Here is a 25,372-nt window from a genome sequence, read left to right as displayed (position 1 = left end):
GGACGGGGGACGTTAAAGATTGGCCGAACGAACGTGAGCAATAAATTCTTTCTGGATAATCGACGAAAGTTCACGCGTTGAATCGTCGTCCAGTCTTGAGATTTAGATCTCTCGAGCTACGATAGACGAATCCGGAGCCGAGGCGTCAGCAATAATCCTTCAATAAATGACGAGATATTGAAAAAGGTAATGACAGCCAGCGCGCGGTTGTGAGAGATACGCGGGCGGGTCGTAACGGAAGTTATGAAATTCCTGTGTAATCGTCCGACAAATCAGCCGTATGCTTGGAAAGAAATATCATGTTTAAGCTCAATTCGGAAGTAAATGTGATAAAAATTGATGATCTCTCGTATAGTTAGCGCCGCGGCCTCGTAAATTTTGAATAACAGTGCGACGTTACATTACGGAAACAACGATAACTCTTGGACCGCTCTCGAGCACAGGGATATCGATAAGCCGACCCTTCTTATTGGTCTCTGACCAATAAGAAAGAATTTTAAGACATATAGAATAGAAAAATAAATTATGATAATAATTATATCATGCGTATCTTGCTTATTATGCAATGAAATAAATCTCTTCTTTATAAAAATTCCAGGTGCACAGAGATTTCGGTGATTTTATTATGCAGTGCGGAGCGAAACAGGACGACACCGACGTCGCAAATTCAGAGGTAAATATATTTAATTCGAGGAAAGAAAGCGGATAGACTTTTAGGAAATAATAATTGACAAAGCTGCATAATTTAGTTTAGAAATTATTAAGGTATACTTTTGTAATGTTGCGCACAATTTATCTCTTTCAAAATTTTTTAGGATTCCATTTGCTAGTTTATTATTACATCTCATCAATATCTTTTCACTGATGGGAAATAGTTCCTGAAAGAAAGCAGATATATACATATCATGAAATATTTCTTTATTTGTGCTGTACAATTTTAAATTTCGAAGATCTCGATTACAATCTCAGATTAGAGTATATACAATAATAAAATAGTGCGTCTCTTTACAATTTGTGATCTTATATACAATTCGTGCTAAATACGTAATTTACATCGGGACGGACCCTCGAAAAAACGTTCAAAGCGTTATCGTTCGCGATTAAATCGCAAGAAAACGATCGAATCGTTCTTTTCTAAAAAAAACCCAACGATTTTGTTAGTACGGCAGATGGCATTTTAGCGAAGGCAAAAGGAAGTTACAAGTACATACGTTTGAAATTTCTGCCCGCGGGCGATTGTCGGCATGCGCCTTCGTCGGTGCATGAATAGGCAATCGGAACATTTACATTTATCTCCAAAGATTATGAATAGTCCCTTTCCTCGCGCGAAATTAAAACTCGGACGGTATATAACGTCGCGAAGAAGAAGAAAATCAATTTAATCTCCGCTATGTATCTTTCTTTCATCGATACTAGATTTCTATCCGTGATATCGCTTCGCTTAATATCTCGCTGACATATATACTGACTTTTTCAGAATTATTCGATACGCGAATTAATCCGATCACGTATGCGGTATTTATCTATCGGCAAGTCTTATCACAATATGTGAAATTTCGCAACATTACATCTATAATTTTGTGACTTTCTTTCAGGCAAGAATCGTTAAATGTTTTGTTATGTAACGGGATACATGTGAAATAAAGAGTGTTAACACATTTCCGCATTATTTTGACATAAAATACTGAAAGAAAAATTTGTGAAAAATTTATTTTGAATTTATTCTGAAGAATATAGATTTGATTGCAATGTTAATAATATAAAAAAATTTGTATCGTTTAAGTAAAATTGGAAATTAAGTATTATCAAATAATAATACTTAAGAACGTATAAAAATTAATTCATAAAATGGAATGTATTATGCAAATTTCATATGTATCCGCTGTGGGCAATGACGATTATAATCATTACAATAAATTTTATTTCGTGATACGACAGCTGTGCATCAGCTATTAATTCACGCTAGTTACAAAATATTTTTACTTTTACTCTAACATCTTTTCGTATTTTCAAATTACAAAATAAGGTATAACAGCGTTCTTTTAATTTTTGCGTTTCTTGGATGCACGTGTTAAGTTAAAACGTTACATCACAATACACGATATCGGTAATTTGTACAGTAATCGCAGGAACGTTTGCATAGCGCACACGGCTATCGGCCGATGGATGTAAAGTTCTTTCGCGATATATTCATAAGATACGAAATCATATCTGCTTTGCGTCGACAAATAAATGATGGAATCGAAATTGAAACGGCATTTCAAGCGGTAGATAAGTTTTTGCAATGATAAATTCTTGATTCTTCGATGGTTAATCGTCTTTACACAATTGGGTCTCAGTGCGGCCGATACCTGTTGCACCATTTTATATATTAATACAATCGATTGCCGCCACGTACGGCGGAATGTCTAATTTAATTACGCGTTTAATTTACAATATTTATATATACAATACATAAATTCAGGAAAATTTACAGGAGCTATAGAAATATTTAACATAAGACACGTGCATTCGTTACGTCAATGCATTACGTGAGAAATTGTTGCAACTTTTGCTGACTAAATAATTAAAGTGATCAACGATTTCTCTCACGCATCATTCATACCTGAAGTCTCGCAATTATGACATAAACGCACAGTGACTCGCTCGATATGTTGACATTGACTGTGTTCAAAGTACAACTAGATTGTGCATAATCAGGCTTTGCTGCGACATAAGGCACTCGCAATACATGCACACGCGTGGAATGAATTGCTAGCGGTAACTAATAATTATTAGCACGGATCAATGAATCGCGGCCAAGATCGGCAATATTGCAGTGCAACGCTTTACATCGATCTTTAAAATATCTCGTCGAGGAATAATTATAAAACTAGAACGATTAGGTCATAGGCCGACGTCAATATAAGGACGGTCGCGTTAAATATACAATCTCTATGATGAAATTCCATATTTCACACTGGTTAAAGTTCGCAATAGTTCTTTCTTTTTATGCAGCGTATAGTGAGTTATATTTTTAAAGAGGAAATTACCTTTTGACATTCGTGCACTCGCTTGTGTCGTTTTTATAAAACCACAAACATATTAAATATATGTAAATGAAATAAGGAACGAATGCTCAGAAGATACATATAGTCAAATAAATAGTAACACATAACAGTACGATATTTCCACACAGTTATTGATAGATGTTGAGTCAATCTTAATTAATTATACGCGACACTAATTTTACTCGTTATTATAATTTATTCGCATATAAGATTATACAGTCTCTGATAATGAAGCTGATGTTCTCACATCTTAATATTAAATTCAAAATTAATTATGATTTATGTGTGTGCACGATTTTATTCTTAAAAATCATGAAATCAATAAAGATGATAAAGTAAAAATATCGGAAATCATTGAATATTAAAAATGAAGATTAATCAAAATGAATGTTGGTAGAAGAGTAGAGATCCTCTAATCAGAGACTGGCCATAAGGAGGCCACTTTTGATTGGTTCGCCATTTCTCTTCAAAAGCAAGAGAAAGAGAAAGAGATATAAGAGAGAAAGAGAAAGCGATATGAATGTTTATCGGTTTCTCTTTCTCTCTTATATCCTTCTCTCTCACAGGATTTTGAGGAAATCGCTTGATGGCTCTGATTAGGGTCTCTAGTAGAAGAGTAGAACTGATTGAATATTTTTTTCTATGTATACTTCAATTAGTATTTTATTTTGAGGAAATAAGGACTCAATTGAATCGCATTTAACGTACCAGTTTATCGACATAGGGAAATACTGTGTATCACTGGTTTATCTAATAGTTTATATGCTAATTTTATAAGAGAAGATGGAATGTGTGCGCCGTAGAAATCTTTGAAATTATTCTGTAATCGAAATCGACGTCGCCAATGAAAACGTGCATAGGATAAAGGCGATAGCCGAAATCACGAAGAACGACAGAGACATTTGCCATAGTGCGTGAATTCTTGCCTGCATACGCATATGTGTGCGAACTCGGGTTCGAGGGGCAAGGAGGGACCTATGAAGGGAGAGAAAGGACGCGGGAATCGCCAACACATCTCGATATCTCACAATTCGATCTCTCGAGCCGGCCGCTCGTATATTTACATGTATAATTTATATATCCCGTAGTCCGAACGAACATGCGGTGCGTCCGGCCAGGGCGGGCCCATGGCCGTCCTTATGATCGTTCTGGGACGTCCGTCGAATCCCGCGCGAGCCGTCCTAGCACGAGAAGGCATTATATAAAAGAAAGTCCGGCTCGAGAGAGAAATTCGCGAGAATCCAGTCGCGCGAATTCCCACGATTGTTAGGCGACGTCGATCGATGGTTTGAGAATCTCCTTGAAAATTTTGCGTGTACGCTTTTCAGACGACATACGTTCCTCTCGCAAATCAAACACGACAAGCGGAAAGTTTAAGCCGGTTATACGGGACGGATGCGATCATTATTTTGTACTTTCATTTCTTGCACTAGATGCAATGGTATTTGATCTTTATTCATGAATATTTCTTGATGTAGATTATACTTGATGAGTGCTTGGTAAATGCTTGGAGTACAATGATTACGAATTACAACCACTAAAAAAAATTTTTTTTAAATTTACGTGTTGCTTTTACCAAGTCACTCTATCTCACCTATTATTTTATTACTAATAACGACAAAAAAGTTTCCTCGTGTTCACTGTCTCATAAAAAGATAGCAATTGCTCCGATCGTTTTAGTGTCTTGTACAAAATTTCAAGTATATTAACGAGTTGCATTAAAGAGTTAATCTAAACTTCAATACGATCACGATATTTATATAAAGCAGAAGTAACGAAACCGAAATAAAAATAGATATTTGATAATTTACAGATATTTTACGATGTCTTATGTTCGCGCGGTTCAAAGTGACGTCCAGATCAGTAAATAGCACAAATGTGGAAGAGATTTGATATTTTCGCAATTATTTGAATTATTTCGCACGAGATAGATTAACACGCGCGGTGGATCTCGCATCTGCCTCATCATAACGAAAGGCAACGTTGTTAGAGATTTTTTGCGATAAATAGCAACGCGACCGAGTTAATCTACTTGGACGCGGATTACGAGAGATGCGAGTAGCAGCCTTTCGGATTGTGACTCCAAATTATCCGTAAACACGCGATCCTGTTAGGAGTTCCGGCGCGTGACGCAGATGCAGACGGCGCGCGAATGGAAATGAGGCGGGCTCTAATTAAACGAATTCCATAATACATTCTCGTTCGCGTAACACGACCGTGATAAGGGCTACCCGTTCGGGCGCGACGATGTGGCGCGGTCATGGGATATTTTTTCGGCGGTATAATACAGCACCGAGAGTCGTACGCGGGTTCTCCCTGCCGCCATTGTGTAGCCGCGAGGGCACAATTAATTATAGCGTATCCACAGAAGGAGCGCATTGTTGCGTCTGTGTTGCTTGAACGTATGTATGCGTTGCGCGTTGCGTACGCCTCCCGGTTATTTATCTCGATAATCTCATGCGTTTTGATCATTTTGCTAGCAGCAAAAAGTCGTTTTCGAGGTTGATATCCGACACATTTCTTTAATTCATTGGAGATAATGAGGTATAAATTATAGATATTTGTGGAATACGTGAAATTTTCTCTCCGAACCATACAGAATATCGAAATATATTTAGAAAAGCGTGCCACTCGCATGCTTTAGCCATTATATAAAAGCGAAGAGTGATCGCCTTTTTAACTTAAGTAAATTCCATATTGTGCCAATTGGAAACTTCCTGATAGCGAGCTTTATTTCTCTTTATGAAGACCGCAACACAATTTTCAACAACGTAATGGGCGGCGTACCTTCACTCGCATTTTCCTCAGTTAAGCGCGAGGTAACTAGAAACTTGAAGAATCAAGTGGTTCTAAAGCTATTTTCATACATATATAGCGAGACGCGTTTAGATGAGCGCGGGCATTCTCGTGTGTTTCGAAGAGTGTTCGGTTGAACGTAGACGTGTGAGTGTGTAAGTACAGGTGAGCTAAAGGTGAACGACGTGAAACGCGCGCGGGAGAATCTCGAGGCGAAGTAAGAGAACGCGTTCTTCTCGGGTTTGTGTTCCGACGGGGGGGAACAATCGGCTTCGCCTGAGAAGCTAATTAAGAGAACACGACGGGGACGATTAAACGATTCTCCGCCGAATCGAGCGAGACGAATTAATTCCGCCGTCGATCGGGAATCGAGGATAAACGATTGAAACTGATACGCCGCCAAGACCGAAACCTACCTAGTGCTCGAGCGATAATCCGTCGCGTGACATGCGAATGCGACTCGACGCGATTCTTCGAACGAAGTTCGTATACGATTATATCCAGTGTTACTAGAAATATTTCCCACAATTGGCGTAAAATGTTGCCGTATTACACGACAAGGTCATGAAGACAATTTTATTGTGAGCATTAAACATCGTTTGCTGTAATGCGTTTCTTCCGTCTCCCGCTGAAAGAGAAGCAATTTTGTTACCCTGAATACACTTTGGCACAAAATTCGACGAATCAGACAACGAAGTCAACGAAGTCGCTATATAGACTTAACAAGCGGTCTTTTAGTCATTAACAAAACTCCTGCGATCTGTCGCTGCATTGTGCGTTGTCTAGTCTATCTTATATAGAATGAAAGACAGAAAATAACGTAATAAAATGCTCGCCAAGATGTTTCGTGCGAATATCGTATACGTAATTCGTTGAGCATCATGATCCGCCGACGTTCGCGGCACGGAATTCTGCAATTTTCCATAATCGAGGCACGCACGTGAAAACGAGGCCTCATTTGCGCGCGGCAAGCACGGAAGGATGCTGGTTGGGAATATCGCGGCAGCGAACGCTTAGAGAACACGGACGGATGTAGCCGAGGGCGCTGACTGGCAGCCCCGAACGTCAAATTACGGGGCACCTGCTCTTCAAAACGACTTCATTTCATTCGTATCGTGTAGGCATTTCGAATCTGCTGTGCGGTTTCTCCTCTCGGTAATATTTACAATCATAATGCCCCATTAGATTCCGAATTAACCCTCTAATGCGTTAGAATCTCGGTAAAACGCGCTCAAATCTTCGTGTAACAGCTAAGATTGAGATAAGCTAAATGTACAAGACACGTCACTTCTTTACTGCTTAATTGTTAATCGGAAACTTTTTCGTCAATTTGAAGTTGATTTTTTCGTAGTGAAAATGTCGAGATTGTTTACCGCAATTTTCCAATTTCTACCTTCATTTTCAATTCATTACAATTTGTGTGGTTTTTATTTCTTATACAGACTGTCAATGCAGGGTTACTTTTGCTATATGCAATCTTATCCCATCAATGCAGCTACGGTAATTTGAACAGATCGACGTTTTATACGTTGCCGTTGACCGCTCACGTAATGTAGGTCTGAAAATTTTGCTCCCCCTCCCTCTTTGATTGACGTAAAGGGTGGCAGAAATAATGGGGGTCGATTCTTTCGCCTAGTACTGGTTGACTTTCGCAGGAATGTCGGAGCGGCATCAATTTATATCTCAGCGTGTTATTACTGATTGGAAACCGCAACGTGCGATTCTTCGTGCGCGGTATCATTACGTTTTTGCTTTACGTTTACCGAGTGAAAATCGAGCGTCACGCCTGAGTTGGCACCATAGTTACTCGAAATATCCGCGTGCCACGATGCATCTTAAGTAAACGCGAACATAAATTTATCAATATTCTAACGAGCGCGATCGCGTGTTGAGTCGCGACTAGCAATTTGAATATTTTTGTTCGAGATCGCAGGGTTTTGTCGATTTCGCGCGAATAGCGCTTAATCGTGTATTAATTTCGCGCAGCCACGATTTTCTCTGGTCACTTACCTGCCAACCGGTTTATCTTCCGCTTGTCTTTTGTCTTAAGAAAAAAAGTATCGGGACATTGAATACCTAGTATTTTATTAGCGCGTAAAAGCAAAGGGGGAACGCGCCGCGATGCCGATCGATTCGCGTCGCTTGATCCGTCGATTCGCGTGTCTCGAAAGTCGATTGTCTTAACAGGACCACAAAGTGTGGCGACAAAGGAGCAAGTGGAGCGTTGCCGGGCAAGAAATCGATTTTATCCGGAACCGGTCTCCGATACATCCGCCGGTTTAAACAACACTCCTACCAAACGTGATCTTTTCAATTCCTTCTGTACGAGCAAAACTTAAAAGTCCTCTTGTACGGGCAAAACTTAACTGAGCACCGTGAAACACTGTCTTGAAGAAACTTTCGAGTCACGACGAACAGTGACGAAAAATTTCACAGTCTTTCGTCTCCTCTGATCTCCACCTTCGTTCATTCCTACTTTTTATTACAAGGACAACTTCCTATCGTCCTCTCGCGTGAAACGAGTTAAATTATAAATACTATACGTGAAGACTTCTCGTTCACAAACGAAGTAAACGCACGTCGGTATAATTGCCTATTTCAAACTTTTCGTCATACGTTATTCGTTCCGAAAAGATCATCCCTTAAATATAATCCGAAGGCACTGTGTTCTCGTTGATTGCCGCCAGTCTATACTGCGGCGTGTCCAGATTCTGCGGATTCAGGTGCAGGTTTATCGTCGTCGTCGTCGTCGTCGTCGTCGCCGTCGCGGACGGTACTGTCGCGGTCGACATTTGCTGATTCGCCGAGTTCGAGCTGAGATCGCTGTAATAGGCGCTGCTGGGTGCACTGCTCAGCGTCGGCCCATCCGGCTCGGCGTCGCTTCCGGTGTACGCCGTGTTCTGGTAGGAGGGATGCTCGCTGTTCCTGCTACCGATCCTCAATTCCTGATGATGATGGTGATGATTGTGATGATGGTGATGGCGATGATGATGCTGATGCTGACTCGGCGGTACCGGCGTCGAACGCCCATTCTCGTACATCTCGTAGTCCGGCTCTTGTATCCTAGAAGCAGCGATAACGAAGCTCTCGATAATAATCACTGGTCGGCTAGTCGATCGGAATGCGCCATTAACATACGCAAGGCGTATCGGCCGTATCGATAATTGCCGATTACGCGGCGACGCGTGTCGGATGCGCACGTTGTTATAACGGGCAATTAGGCTCTCAGAAGGCGTTGCCAGAACAAAGCTAGTATTGAGCTCGTTACCTATCTAGGAAGTCGAGAAACGGTAAATCGTTGCGTATGATTATCGCCTTCCGTAATCATCGATTTTGCGATCGTTCTGAACTTGTTCAATCGAATCAATGAGCAGTGAAACATTCTAACATTCTTTCAACAACAATTTTGCGAATATACTCTCTAAATCTGAATCAGTGACTTATTCACTGATTCAGCAGTACTATTCACTGATTCAGCTTTAGAGAGTAACGATCATCAATCCAAATCCTTAATCTTTAGAATATCGAAATATATATATAATGTCCTTAACGTAGTATTTTAATTTAAGATGACGAACATATTTTTATTGTATTTAATAATTTGTATAAATCTATAAGTATATATATTTGATTCACCTTTTACTATGCCGAGTGCGAAGTGTATCCGTCTGTAGCGATCTGTCGCTACCTCCGTAATGACGATGTAATCTGGCAGCGTCCAGTTCGTGATATTCGTCGTCCTGGCCGCCGGAAGTCGTACCGTACGTCGAGCTTCCTCTCATTTGTAACTGTAAATCGCTCGCGTAGCTCGCGGCCTGCGAGTCCAGTTCCGCGTATAGAGCCTCGTCGGTTTGCATGTGGGTGTAGTGATTCTCGACCGGAAGATTCATCGCCCGTCGGTGCTGAGGAAGGGAGAGCGGCGTCGTGACGACTCCCGGGGTGCCGCCGCCTCGCCGAGAGCCCAACCACGACCAGACGTTGTGCCCTAAAGTCCGATTTCATCCACAACTTGAGACCCATGCTGATTAGTATATTTTCTTTACGTACCTTGGCGGCATGTTAATGATAAAGGGACAATCACTGTGACATGCAGAGTTTTGCAAACATTGGATGAGCCTGATATGATTTTCTCAGAAGAGATAGTTAAAAAGAACCCCAGGTAGCAGAGTGACGACAAATGACGTATTAATAACGTCTTAATGATGTCTCTAACATCAATAATACGTCATTAAAATGTCTTTAGACGTCATTCTGCTACCTGGAATAATTCTGTTTTTTGTAAATTGTTTTCATCAGTCAAGTTTTTTCAAACACGAATTCAATTTCCTTCTGAAAGATAGTTTCCAGATAGGTGCAACTATTAGATACGCTTGACATTATAGGCTCATTTTCGTTCTTTTTCTTCACGTACGCTATATTTTGTTTAGCTTATCACAAGATATGGGCTTGTTTCGTAACATCGTGAAAGATCCTACAGAACTATCGACTAGTTGAAACGCGCCGTCGAGAACAAGTCGCGAGATCCGGTTCTGTAAGCTCGACTTTCTTCGAGCGAACGAAATGAGACGTAGGTACAGTGAGAGACGGTGCTACCGCGTTCGCGATCGCAATACACGTAACGTGACGGGAACATGCGAGTAACGAGCGGCCATTTTTCAGCGATCTCTCTCGACGGCGCGTACGCATATGTATGAGAAGCGTCGAACAGCAGGCGTCTCGTAATAACACTCACCGGGACTAGGCGCTACGTCGTGATAAGGCGGTAATTTGTCTAATTCAAGAGGCGGCCGATCGGGTATGACGGCCACCCCGCCGCCGGTACCAGCCGCCCCCGCGGGCCCACTGGCATCGGGCACGCTCGAATCCTCCACGCCGACGCCGCAGCAGCTCGCTGGAACAGAAAGTGGAAGAGGGGCTCTCACACACACGTTGCTCATTGCTCCGGAAAAATTCGTTGGCGCGTCGACGCGAAAGTCGCTTAGCTCGGGTTTCGCCTAGCTCGCGTTTCTCAGGGTAGGGCATCTCACGGCCCTTCGTTTCGGTTAGCGGAATCCGCTCGAATCCACGGGACGCGTTTCTCGCGCGAGAAGCACGTGAAGTGCCAGGTGAGGTTGGCCCCCGAATTCCGATACGTTTATGGTCCCACGTGCACGTATACACCCCATGCGCAAATATAAATAACTGCCCCCATATATAGAACGGCGACCGAACCCGAATCACCGCATTATGACATGCGTCCGCGTATAGAGAAAAAAAAACCGGCTGTCTTCTGTATAGCCTTATTGTGAGCCTGTCATCGCGCCGTCATGGGCCTTCATAGAATCGTACCGAGGGTTGTAGCGTATCAGAGGGTGGGGCGGGTGGTTGAACCAGGATAGGGGAGAGAGAGAGAAGAGAGAGTGGGCGAGAGGCGGAGAACGGAAAGAGATCTTGAAATTTATGGATCAGAAACGCCGCCGCGGTAAGTGGGCTTATAAGAATGCCGCGGAGGTAAAAAAATGAGATTATGGGAATCTCGTGCCCTTTCCGTGTGCCCCACTCTCTCTGTCACTCTTGCCACGAAGACGATCTCATATCCTACACACTTCTTCTAATTTCTATTGTACTACGAAGGGTTCGAAGGGCTCTCATCCGTTCTGAAAAGCGTGTCGATGTCATTCGTCGGGAAATAGAGAAATTGGTTCTCGTATACGCGTTACTCTTTACTCGCATTCATTTCGCAGATGTTTAATGTAATCTGTGGCGAGAGGTGCGCGGGATGTTATTTTAATTACACTTCTCTGAAGAGAAAACGTTCTGATCGCGAGAGCGATCGTAATAACGAGCTTCTTAACGAAATGGTTGATGGATGTGTTAGAAATCGTTGGTTACTTGATTCGAGCGCACTTTCGCTCACGTTTTTATGGAAGTTTGATGTGGTAATTGATAACTTTAACCTTGACACGCTCATAATTCTTTCGGTCTACTTGCCCTATAGCCATATTATTCTATATAGATGATTACTTTCGCTTATAGCATTTTTAGGCATTAGGTGTTTTTAAACCTGGTTTCACCGATCAATCAAATCTCTAATTTTCTCCCTATTCATTAACTGTCTAAAGATTTTCGATTGATCTACGAGAAACAAAAATATCAAATTTAGTTTTTTATGTGTAAAAAATGAAAAATTTTAATTTTACTGCTTAACGTACAATTAACCTGCGATTTTGTTGCTAAATAATGGATTAACGAAATGTTCAGTTAACTGTAAAATGATCATAGTCCTAGATATTCTATTTCCTTATTTCCTAGCTTCGTTAAAAAGTCATTAGTTTGAACTAAGCATATATATTTTGTATCCTTCTATTACTGCCTCGATCTGACGCGATTTAAGTCGTAATAATAAAGGGGGAGAATCCGTTATATCTCTACAATTACGCGTGACTACGCTGCTTAATGCTACCAGATTGCTCGATGTCGTCGATTAACGCCGAAATGAAAAGTGTAAATCGCATTTATTTATTAACAGTACGCTGATATCGAGCACGATTACGACTTGCGACTTAACATTCCGCTGCTAATCTGCTTATTGCGAGAGCGGATCAGGAACACGACGATTTATCCTCAGGTCATTTCGCAACGGTATTGAACCAGTTCTCGTTACGATTCAACCAGTGTGACAAAATTCCAGCGTGATTGTACCGTATAACACATTATTTATCCCTCCAAGTTTCTGATCATTTTCTCTCTTCCGTTCCCTATTAATTTTACTCGACTCTTACATACACTACTTACGATGTGTTTCATCCTATTTTTCTAAATGCTCGAAATTCCGATAGATACCTCGCTTTTCTGAAGTAAGAATATCTCTACATAATATAAAATAATGTTTCGTTTCTCATCCAAAATTTCTAATAAGTCACAATATAAATTTTATTAGCGGCGATGTAACGTAAAAGTTATAGGATATATAATCTTGCTCAATCTGCGAAAATGTATATATCCGTGCATAAAGGAGCTAGAAAACGACGTTTCCGTGCGATTATGACATAGTTTAATTCAATCTTCCGGAATGAGTTCAGATAATCTAATTCGTTCGTTCTTCCAGATCGTCGCGCCGTATCACCTGTGGCATATCAATTATTAGGATAGATAGGTAGAATATTAATTGGGCGATTCGTGAAAGGTGTGACGTTGAAGAATATGTCGTCACGACGGGGGAGAGGGAAGAGAAGGGCAAGTGTTACGCTCTTTCGTCACGATCAGATAGCTAAAGGCGTACGTAGAACTCATTTCCTGCCTTCCACTATACTGTTGTGTCACGTGTGAGATATCGTACGACAAGAATTTAATACAATTTATTATGATAAAATCCGTTCGGAGCATAAGTTAGATTACTTACAGTTATATACATGTTCTTACAGTTTTCTTGTTGTTTAAATACAATGAACGTTACAGATTAAATATGTCAGAGACATTGTATTAAATTAATGTTTTATTTATTACTTCTTAATAAATGATGCAATGTCCCGCAGAATTTGAAAAATTTAAATAATTCTTTAAATCAGTTTTCGAATAAGTTTTAATGTGTTATTGTTTCTGTTTCTCGTTACGTTTTTATCATTTGATATTAAGAATCTCTTGATAATAAAATTAAGATACTAAAATTAAAATTCTGATGAAATAAAGTCTGTTAGAAATTGTGATAATTAGAAGTAATAGGTTATAGAAGTATTATTTTATAGAGTAAAACTATTTATATTCAAATTATTCTTTGTTCAATTAACTGTACGTAACTCATGTGTTATTAACGTAATTGTATAATTCAATGAATTTGTTGTAATCAACTTGATATAAAATTTCAATTTATACGACAAAAGGTTTTGCAGAGCTGATCGCGTCAATATATGTATATAAAAGGTTATTGAACGCATGTAGCGAGCATCTCGATTTCTTGACGTATTATACTTCGACTGATCCAAAATATCGTTCCAGTCGGCGCGATAAGCCGATTAACGGATTCGATTCACCTTTTCTACTCGACTCCTCGATCGTCATTGTATACGGAGGATCGCACGGCAATCTAACGTGTATGGTATGGACCCTCCCGTTCTTTTTTGCGCGAGAGCAACCTCTTTCAGCCGTCCATTAACGCGCTGCTCGCCCAGTGGCACTTAAAGCAATCCTTATGCATGGAAGAATGTACTATTAACGAACTTTTGCTAATTTATTTTTTGCCCGGCAGGATATTCAATTATCTGTAATCTTATATAAAATGTCGGCATCAAGTTAGGTTTCGCAAGCTCCGGTTGAACGTTCAGTCAGGCCCATTATTGATTTAAATTGCGGATTAATTTTTATAATGCTAAAGTTATACATCTGAAAGAGATACTGGCAATATTGAAATATTTCTAATAAAAAATCTTATAAAGATATAAGAGACTGCGTTTCGATGCTTTATATGTTAACAGATTTTAATTTAAAAAGCACACAATTTTTTCGATAAATCAAATATTAATCGATTCTCATTGTAAAACACATTATAAAATATGTGCAGATATGAAGTACCCTATTTAGTGTACAATACTTATAAAAGCGTAGTGTGATTAATTATCGTTTATTAATACTTAACCCTTCGCAGAACATGTGTAATTTTGTTGCTTCCGTCGCACATGTGGGTCTTTTAGGACCGTGTTAAGATTTTCAAGCTGTAATAGTGCCATAAAAAATCTTAAAAAATTCAAGTATACTACTTTCGAAGGCTTTAAGAATTTATTTATACCGTTATATATGCCTGATTCTTGTTTGGTTTTTTTTATGAGTCCGTAAAGTCTCCGAAAAATTCAAAACTGAAATATCGACCGGGTCTTTAAAGCCCCACTTGTTCTGCGAAGGGTTAATTGAAATTATGAGAAATAAAATATTCGTGTACGTCTATTTTATAACGTTTTGGGCAGAAGAAGTGGGTTGGCACGCGGCCTTGGCGTTTTTTTTTACAGCGCGCTTGTTTACATTCGCGCGACGAGACTTGAGCCGGTAGGGGCGCGGGCGCGGGGCGGTAGGTACTTACTACTTAGCGGCGCAAACGCTAAACAACAGTCATTCGCGTCGGATCGCAGCACGGAGCAATACACGAATCCGGCGGTCCAGATTAAAAACTCTGATATATCGAATGCTTATATACATGGCTTCGCGGAATTTATACGGATACCGAGGTATATCGCATTTGATGATATTGACTTTACATTCTTTCGGACGATCTCGCTTTTCGCAACCGTCAAATTGACTTGTATCGTGTCGCGCGGCTTTAGAATTAATGAAGTTTATTAACGTCGTACGTTTAACCTCGTACCTATTTAATCATGTTTTGATATTTGGGAATCGTGGAAGATAGACATGAATGTGAATGTTTATAAATCGATGATTTAATTAGCAGTTAATTAAAATCGCCTCGCAATCAGTAAAGCAGTTATTTTCGGTTGGCATGTCCCGCGGATATTTCTCTTTCACCTTGATTCATACATTTATTCCTCTTACGTCGCGCATATTGCAATACGTAAAAGTAATCACGACATTATATTCATTGTTCAAGGTGCGAAAAGTACAGGTGTGGGAGCAGCAAGTGTAGCGCCCTCGCGACGGTTGCTCCTGGCGAGGTGGCGAGTGAAGTTGGCCGCGCGATTTACGAAATTCTCACCGCCATCTTTAGACTCACTCGTCGCGTCTACCTGCGGGGCATCACGGGTCGACGGGCATCGAGCGGATCGTACAGTTTCGTTCGTAGCTTCGCCGACGTAATTCTTCCGTCGCCGTGTAATTAAGTATACGCGCCGCGTCGCGAGATTAATACCGGGAGTGCCGTGCAAAGTGTCGCGCGATCGTAAACGACGATATTTTCGTGCGTGAACGAGTGAATATATCGTGAGTGAGTGCGCCGGGACGCGACAACGGAGGACCGAGGAGAGGAGGAGGAGGCCTGGGGGGAGGCATCGGGCGACGGCGGAGCGACCGTGAGGTGAGTAATTATTATTCATTTATTATTTTTGTGTTCTGTGGATTTCGTCACTTTCGAGGTTCAACTCCGGCGCAATTTCGGAGTAACGGAGTTCGATCTCCGTTACTCCGCATATGCGAGAAAAGATCTTACGTCGCGAACGTCGCGTCTCTCTCTTATTCGCACGGTAATATTGCTTGCACGATTTTCCGCGAATTATGTAGTTATGTGAATGAGTTAATGCGGAAATATGCGGCCGCTTACGGCGGCCGCGATTGTTTCTCGCATTAGCATTTTAAAATGAGATATTTGTTAAAATTACGTTTTTTTTTTTAAATTTAACGCGGGCGCGATAATTATTTACTTGAAGTATTGATTATCTTGTGGACACTGTTTTTAATGTAAAAATATTTCTATGTTACAGATCAACGCAGAATTACAACTCCGCTGTTGCGCATCTCGGCCGGTGAGTTTTTTTTTTATTTCTCTCTGCGGACTTTTTATTACACATTATTATGCGCACTCATGATCAGTGAGACATGCTCGAGACGTGATCGCGACAGGTACTAGAAGACGGGAAACGCGATCACTTTCTATGATTGACTCTAATAATTACTTATCAAACGACGCAGTTGGTTAACCCTCATAATTAACAACTCGTAAACGTATTGAGACTTACGATTATTTATAGATACAGTTATTTCACACGATTTATTTATTTATATTCGAATAAAAGCGAAAAGGGATGAAAATTACAAATTCGTGTAAGCGGTAGTTATTTCTTTGAAGACACGTGGAAGAATTGATGTTTGTCAGTTACATATGATTTAGTCGTTACTTGCAGTTTGAAAGAATGGAGCAATGACTTGCCAACTCGAGTGATTTCAATAACCATGATATATTGATCGTTTAATAATTTCTCGCATATTTCGCGAATTACGCGTCGCGTACAGTTAAACTCGAGAGTGCCATGCAAAGTGCACACGAGCGTAATTAATCATGTTTCACGAGTATTATGTGTGCAACGAAGGAGTCCTGCGAGGAGGAGCAGGTTTGGGAGGCGCCGGTCGTCGACGAGGCAATCATGGGGTAAATAATTTATTACTTATTCTTTTATTTGTTATACTCTTATACCCGGAATTAAATGCGTAAATATTATACTTTGGCCAATTTTAATCGTTTGTAATTCGGAAACTAATTAATCAGTTAATATTAGAATTAGAATTTTTAATTACATTTTATCTCCAGAACACGCAAAGTATATAAGTTAGTCATATGACATCTTGTGCATAAATTAACTATTTTAAGGATAACGTTAGAATTTTGACGTTTGATTTTTGAAAAAATTTTTTTTATAAATAAGATATATTTATGTGTGTATATATTAACACTTATATATTTTATCCAAATTAATATTTTTGCAAGGCATTACTCTTGTCATAAGAGAGTAAGCCATTTACTCTCTTATGACAAGCTCTCACGGCCCTAAAAAATTACGATAAGATCTCTTTAACGCTAGAATTCCATTTTGTCATTGAGAAATTTCCTCTTCTACATACTATTACGCGATTAACAGACCCGTTGTTTCAAGCGGTACTTAGCAATAAATCATCGCGTCTTAACGTGTAATTGTATCTTGGTTATTCGTGCCGGTTATCCGTTCTAAAACCGGACTAGTGAGACCGGACTCGCCCCTGGGGCGAAAACAACGAAATTATGCGTTCTTGCAGGTTGCAAATACAAATTCGCCTCCGCGTGGACCACCTTCGACGATTATTTTTATACGAAAAGAACGAAAACTGATAATATCACTACCAAACAATCTTATTTCGGTTTACTTGTGATCAATTAAAAAATGAAAATTTTAAAATATCTTTTCGCTTATATTTTTCAAGATGCTCTTACAATTTACAATACTGCAAAAAAATGCAATGTTATAAGTAGATAATAAAGAATATCAATAATTTTTTAGACAGTTCGATCTCTTTTTTTAGATATTTGAAAGTTTGATAAGTATATTTTTTGAATGTTTCACATATTTTACATCTCACATTCAAGTAAATATCTTTTAGCTTCAAATTTAGGCTTTAGTTTAGAATTTAAGCAGGTTAGAGTTAAATTGCGAAGACCCGATAGTGATTCAAAAGGTTCAATGAAACGAGTGTTGGATAATTAATTCGGGTGACCCCTACATCCCAGGCAGTAGCACAATTCCCCCTCCTGTCTTTCCGCTCGCTCATCGTCTTTTTACGTTCGCCGTCGTTCGCTCGTCGATCGTATCGCGCTGCGGCTGATTTTAAATCAGAAAGTTAATTAGAAGCGTTTCACTGTCTTTTATGTCGCCCGGCCGCGGCCGTCTGTCCGTCGCGTCGCGTCGCGTCATGTCGCATCGCGTCGCATCGTATCGCATCGCATCGCATCGCATCGCATTGCCCGATTATATCCTTTAAGCAGCACGACGGAGAACGTGCAGCAACACGGTCTCGTAGTTTATACCGCCATGAACGGTTTGCATTATGCGAACTAATTAAACTCCAATCGATGCTGGCACTCGATGCTACGACGGTGTTGCTCTCTTTCCTCTTCGCGCCGACGTGCCCGTCGTCGCGCGTCGTCAGCCCACCGCCGTGCACGCGCACGCTCGTGTATTAGGTCTGTATGGGGGTTCCGCAATGGGGTTCGCTCTTCACGTTCGAGTCCTTTCACCGTCTGAAACCGTGACGGTCGTCGTTGGTTACGACGGAGATGGCGACGGCGACATCGTGAGACTGCCTTCGCGAACACGAGGTGGAGAGGTATATCCCCTTTATCTCCTGATAAGAGACATGGTACCTTACGAACGTGTCTCATGTTTTCGAACCGTCACGTTTATTGATTCGACTGATTGTCACCTTATTTTTTGGGGGGGGATCGTACAGCATAGAGGCGAGTACATTTTCGACGCCCATTTTAGAGATCGCGCGATGAGAGATCAATACGAGTAAACAGTTTATTCTGCAACATTTTACGTTACAACACTATTAACGATACTTTCATATGTTTACGTAATGAAGATGAAATTAATTAATACGATATGATAAATATTACGTTATATCGCAGATTTCAAACGTTGATATAATTTTCCTGTCACATATCTCTTTGAAGCGTATCATATTGATGTCATTTTCTCATGAACGTTTCTCTCATCCATATTTCGCCGTATTTTTCTACAACTTGAAGTTTATGACATGACAAAGCGAGGAGCGCTCTCTTTAAGGTATACCTTTTGTGGGGTCTCTTATAAAGCATATCCGAGATAGTATTATTGTGAATGTGGATGTCGTATATTAACGAGTAGAAGGGCCCCGTGAGCAGGTAACTCAGTAGGGGAGTCTCGGATAATTGGGAATCATTTTGAATCTGACCTGTCAGCGCCGCCGCGAACCCGCCGCGTCGAATATGGTATGTTAATTCGACATAATTGGGGGGCTAGCTCGCGTCTCGGCAGTAAATCCAGACCTCCCTTTATTCTGACCGACCTAATCGTAACCCTACGTACCGTAACCCTACCCTGCTTCTTATGAATGATTTTTGTAGACCGGTTCACGTTTGCATAATAAAATTCGTCTCGTATATGTACAAACTTACGATATATTATGTTACATTAAAAGTATAAACGAAAAGAGTATAACCGACCATATAGTATTTCGTGGCGAAGTTTTGGCGAGGATTATGCATACTTTGACAGAACTTTGCTTACCTCTGCCACCGGCACTTTTTATCCTGTAACAGATCAAATAGAAATATCGATGAATTCTGAGAAATATTTGTCATTAGTTACCTTATAAAGATAATAATTGTGATAATAATATAATTGGTTTTTTAAATTAATTACTTTAAAGTGACGACAAATAGGAATATTTTGTTGAACATAAATCAGTAATGATTATTTTTTTTCCTGAAAATTATAAGTGAAGGAACATGCAAGTTGGCAATCAAGTTTAATAAATCATCTTCTATGAGAAGGACGTAGAGGAGGATGAGGAGATTGCGATCACGAAAACCCTCGTTTCCTGGCTACTCAGGAATTCTAATCGAGATCTGACCGCAGTCATGATTCTTTCTAGTAATGGTGCTCGTGTACCATTTCCTTCTTCTTTTTCTGCTCTTTCGACGCCCTGTTAGTTTGTCACTTGCCGGATTCATACCGAATCGATCTAGTTAGCGACTGCTTCATCCTCGTTCTTTAGTGTCGATCGACTCGTTCGATTACGTATCGCCGGTAGGTGGTAATTTAAGAGAATCGACCGCGTGCGGCTGTAAGATGAAACCGCGATCGGTTCGCGAATCTGTCGGGGCGATGATCCGTATCGTAGTGCTTCACTGTTCTCCGCGAAGCCTTCGAGAGAAGCGTCTCCGTGAAGATTGCACTGGCTAGCGTGCAATAGGATTTCAATTTGAGCGACCATTAACTCTGATTGATTTTATCCAGTAAATTTAACGAGAAATAGGTAGTTGGTTCCGTGTCGCGCGAAGGTAATTTTCGATTATTTCTTTTCTCTCACTTACATTCACCAAAAAAATATACACTTTTCATTAAAAAGTAATAATACTAACCTTCGACAATGGAGAAGAGTCATCATCACTACCGCTCCGATACCGGCCGATACTAAGGACACTATCACAAGAGTCAGCACCCATCCAAGTTCTCCAGGAGCTTCTGTAAAAAAATTGAAAGTTATAGGTTTAATATTGCGAAATATTTCTTATAAAAATTGTATTGAAACAGTACAACAAATATTATTGATTTTTAATCTTGTTAGTATTACAAATTTATATTTATATTTATCATAAAAAGACGCATAGATTTTTCAAATTAATCAGGCAAAAATATGCAATCATAGAAAAATATTAAAAACGAAAGTCAGAGACTCTGGACTTCTATATTTCAACAGTATAATAAGTGTGAAAGATAAGTATATAAATATGTTGTCGCTAAAAATCTGACATTTAAAGAATGCGTCGGCTTTTCGTCGTTTTCAGTTTTCGTCCCGCCGCATTATCGTAATTTCTTTAGGTGAGCCCGGGTCTTCGCCAAGGACATATATACAGACAACACGAGCATCATATAAATCGACTCTTGAGATCTTCGCGCGGGGGCCCCGTAATTGGCTCACAGCCTCATCCGGCGCGTCCTGTTTCCGCGCAGCGGGACACCCGCAGGTTTATTAGGCGTCCTTCGCTATTATTCCTGCCGCACACCTACCGAAAGCACTCTGCGTCCCTTACCTATCCCACTTATCCCCGCTGAAATCGTTTCATCTCGGACGCGCACCGGCAGCGCGATCTCGCGCACCGCACTTAACGAGGCCTGAGATTATCGTCCGTGCGAACGTAATTAAGAGAATCGCACCGCGGGTTTATTGCGAGGAAACAGCGGCCGCGAGCGAACGTATGATGGAGACGATGGAGGTAGGTTCTTCTCGGTGCGGATCGGCCGATTAGTCGAAGAATCGTTCTTCGGGCGCGACTGGCGGCGGCGGCCGTGGCGATTCGCGGTCGGCCGCCGCGCCGCGCCGATGATTTCCCGCAGTCTCCGCCTGAAGAGTACTTACACACTTGCCGAACGATTCCCGACCAGTTCTCGGTTGTTTGCATAGCCGTTCTTCGCTGAAACGCGAGCTTCGAGTGAGATAACTGCGCGCCACCGAGCGGTTTCCTTCCCTCGCTCCACGCTCATTAGTTGGATCTTATGGTTCGTCGTGTTATCGTGAAATATCTTAAACTCGTACAGAATGTTTCTGATCAGTCCTTACTCAAGGTCTTAATCGCGACGATTCCCTCCGGCCGACGTGAATTTAAACATTGAAATGGAGATTAGCGACGATCGCTCGCGGAATTACGAACGAGAGAACGGGATAATTAGGTCCCGCTGATCGCAGGATTATCCGCGAAAGAGGACGCCGTAATGCGCGCTTCGACCGCTTCGACCGCTCCGACCGACGACTTTGTTCACATCTTTTCGCTCGTTGCAGCGACATTAATCGCGTGCAGTTTTCGAATTCCACCACGAGCAGCGTTTCTATCTTGAGACCATCCTAAGTATGCTTATTCGGAGAGGTAGATTCATTACGCTCTTGTCACGCGGCTTTCCGTGCCGTCGGTCTGCCTACGCATACGTGAGTTTATATGTACTTCAAGTTGTCGACGCTGCAATCGCTCAGGGCCCGGCGCGAGCTTGGAAAAGGGGGCTTCCAAGGGAGAGGAAGTCGTCCGAGAGAGAAGGAGCCGCCCGTGATCGAGAGCTGGTACTCGACTCTGCATACGAATGCGCCGTTAATGCTGCTTCTTCACGATTGTAAGGTAGCTCAGGTAGCGATATAGAGGGATATAGGACTGGCCGGCCAACTTTTTGAAGCTAATAATTTCTGGGTAACTCCGTAATTAAGCATGATTAAGAAAGTATTTTTAGGGAAGAGAGTTTTTTGCTGTGCGCAACTTATAATTCAGAAAAAGGAATAAACATTTCTGTGAAAATGAAAAATGATCTTATCGAGCTATGAATGAGTTTAAAAGATTAAGTTATCATTCTACGCATAATTTTGGACAAATATGGACAAATATTCTCGACTAAATTATTTTAATTTAGTTAATATCTATAATAGGGTTTTTTATAATTCATAAAACTAACAGATATTTCTGAATAAAACTATTCTGTCCTTGTGTGTAATAGACGAAGGGGAATCGAAAATCGGTAGGGCTGGAATCATAAAGAGAGCGCGTTTAACACGTCGACATGTATTTTTGAATTAAAGGCAACAAGTTACAGCCGGAAAGCCGAAGGGAAAGAGAGGAGAAAAGGTAAAACTCGTCTATCAGTGTCACGTCCCTGACGTGAACATAACAGCGTGCACGCTGCGGCTGATAACGCTTACAAGAGAGTTATCAATCATCTCGCACCGAGATTGACCACCTAGACCAATGCGTGTTAATGTCGGCCAGCATACGCGAGTTCCCTGTTACAGTTATCTCGGTAAATTGTTTTGATCTATGAACAGACCAAGCTAGTTAGGTAGTCTCTTCAACCTGTATGTCGGAGTTAGTAACCTGTTGCGAACCTTCTCTCATTAGCAACTAAAATTTTAATGACGTAGAAACGATGTTTAACTATACGCTATATGCATTTTTCGCTGTTGATTTAGGCTGAACGTATTCGTTTAGCAAGATATCTTCTGCAATGCACTTAGAACTTATCTTAGAAACGGCTGCCTTTAGATATCACTAAGGAACGCTGATGATTATTCGAACCTGGAATATCGAAATCGATATTTTATATCGATGTAACAATTTTATTTAAATCAATTACGCTCTTATTCAAATAATAAATTTGTACAAATGGTTACATTATTATTTTATTAAGATTTGCTCTTTAGACACGATTTTGCCTGATCAAATGCCTATATATTGGTGTATGTAACCACATTTTTTCCCGTATTATAATTATATAAAAAAAATTTATTTCCTCTCCTTTGAAGAAAGCGCGATCAACCGCCACTGTTTTCGCGATCGGGCCAATCGTTTTAGTTTGACCGCAACATCGACTTCATCTTTCGCCGCTGTCCACGATCGCGGTTTAATGTACAACGGCGGTTTAGTGTACGGTCACTCCATCGTTTTACCGTTTCAAAGGTGATCGGCTGTTAGACATAAATGAAAATAAGAATGAAACGACAGACTCCTCGCTTGGAGTCGTAACTTCTCGTATAGACAATGCTAGGCGATCATATAATCTCGTTAGATTTTATGCACTCTTGTGACCCGTTGCGAACGGACGATTAAAGGATGCTCGTATGCCTTGTGCAATTTAAATCACGTGCGTGAAATTTAGGAGGCAAAATAGTAGATGCAACAAACATATTAATAATAAGATTAGGATTATTAAATACATATTTATTATTAGAATAATACTCGGGAAAATTTTTATTAATTTACGCTATGCGAATATAATTTGATCATAATGAGAAATCAATGTATTGGGTACTCAAAAAATTTGTTCTCCTCTTTTTCATTAAAGATTGCAATTTTGTTAAGTGATAATATAATTGTTGAAACTTGAAACATACATTTTTTTTACTGTTGACTAACTTTGAAAATTTCGCATTGCGTAGTGGATAGTGGGACCGAAATGAAAACATATGCATCGATCTTACTCTTATTCGCTGTTTCGCTGACAAATAATAATTACTTAGAGCGTTTTTGGACAAAAAGGAACGTCATTAAGAAAAACCTAAACGTTAATAAAGTTAAGTTTATGTCATCACTAGTGATGCAAATAGACTCATAACTTTACGCCAAAGCTTCGTATCAAGCTGCATTTTCGAGAACTTTGCTGTATATATGTAGTTCGGTTATCTTTGCATAAAAATAACACAATATTGATAACAATGTGAGCGTGAAATCGTGTTTTGCTCGCTGTGAAACCGCGAATATTTATTTAAACGGGTTAATAATAAAAATAACCAAATGGATTCGTGTCACAATACTTTTTGGACAACAATGTACGCCAACGGCTTACACACGGAATCGACAAACTTTGTCGATCAGTAAATTCAACGCTGTTCTGCCATTATGGGTCCCTCAACCGGTCCCCGCATACCGTTAAAGCTTCTCATCGAGATTTCGTCGATAGCCGCCTCCTCGTGGCGCACTCTAGATTTCGTCGATAGTTGTACGCCTACATTCTTTATTGATCCCGGTGTGTTTACGTCGCATATATATATATCGTATATGTCTCGCGTGAGTTCTCTTTTTATTGGCTTCGCAGCCGCCTCGTACCGTCGAGATCGTTCCGCGATCCATTTCGACAGGTGGCCCAGAGTCCGCCTCGTATTTCAGGATTCCGGACTCCAATTACAGTCTCCGCGAATAACCGAGCACCCTCTCTCCCTCTTTCTCTCTTTTTCTCTCCCGGGAAGCTCTCGCGACCCAGTCTGGGATCTAATTTCCGATTTGTACGGATTCGTGGGGGGTCGATATCCGAATCGCAGCACGTATAAGCATGTGTCCCCCGTGTACACCGTTTTTACACGTTCGCTACCATCGGTAGCGATCACGCTACAGCCGTTGGCCGCGTCTGCTTAACGTAATTGCAGTAGCGCAATTTTGTTTTACACGGGATATATCGGTTCGAAATTAAAATAAGTCGTATCATACTTATTAAAAGCAGATCTCGCGCAGTTATGTGGATATTTGTGTTCATTCGACTATCGCCGCTTATTAAGCGTGATTTATTCTGATTATCCCGTGGATATTCTGGTTCGTATGTTGGTTTATTCAGCGTCCGTCGTTACGGCATTCCGCGCGATTTTTGGAGTTACCGTTTATCGAGAGGACATTTGCGGATAACTTAGAGTATATAACCCAGAACGATTTCCAGTTTGGACTTCGTGGTAAAGGAGTTTGCGTGTTCCATCAAGTAAGATGGCACTTTATGTGGTCATTATGTAAATTAGCAATTACTTGCTCATAGATGTATGCATGAAAATTACCGGCGGTGTGGCTCGTTTAAGATGCT

General features: G+C 40.7%; 2 protein-coding genes across 2 annotated transcripts in view; one reads left to right on the top strand and one right to left on the bottom strand.

The window, feature by feature from the left end:
• Positions 1-901: 901 nt before the first annotated feature.
• The window catches only part of LOC139772879 (uncharacterized), a 79,136-nt gene continuing 54,665 nt past the window's right edge, over positions 902-25,372 (bottom strand). Inside the window, exons 3-7 of the mRNA XM_071706925.1 lie at positions 20,416-20,518; positions 19,559-19,581; positions 10,579-10,737; positions 9,483-9,831; positions 902-8,909 (exon numbers count right to left, since the gene is read on the bottom strand). Of these exons, the coding sequence (XP_071563026.1) occupies positions 8,489-8,909; positions 9,483-9,831; positions 10,579-10,737; positions 19,559-19,581; positions 20,416-20,518 (1,055 nt within the window). The 3' untranslated portion in view covers positions 902-8,488. The remainder of the gene's footprint in view (positions 8,910-9,482; positions 9,832-10,578; positions 10,738-19,558; positions 19,582-20,415; positions 20,519-25,372) is intronic.
• LOC139772938 (L-lactate dehydrogenase) overlaps positions 21,301-25,372 on the top strand; it is a 135,013-nt gene continuing 130,941 nt past the window's right edge. Inside the window, exon 1 of the mRNA XM_071707053.1 lies at positions 21,301-22,161. The gene's annotated coding sequence lies outside the window, so the exon portion shown is untranslated. The remainder of the gene's footprint in view (positions 22,162-25,372) is intronic.

Source organism: Temnothorax nylanderi, unplaced genomic scaffold (assembly GCF_030848795.1).
Source record: "Temnothorax nylanderi isolate EJ_2023f unplaced genomic scaffold, tnyl_v1.0 TNYL_tig0001_pilon, whole genome shotgun sequence".
In the NCBI taxonomy this organism is placed as follows: domain Eukaryota; kingdom Metazoa; phylum Arthropoda; class Insecta; order Hymenoptera; family Formicidae; genus Temnothorax; species Temnothorax nylanderi.
Note: the sequence above shows the minus strand (reverse complement) of the source record. Positions and strands in the feature narration are given on the sequence as shown.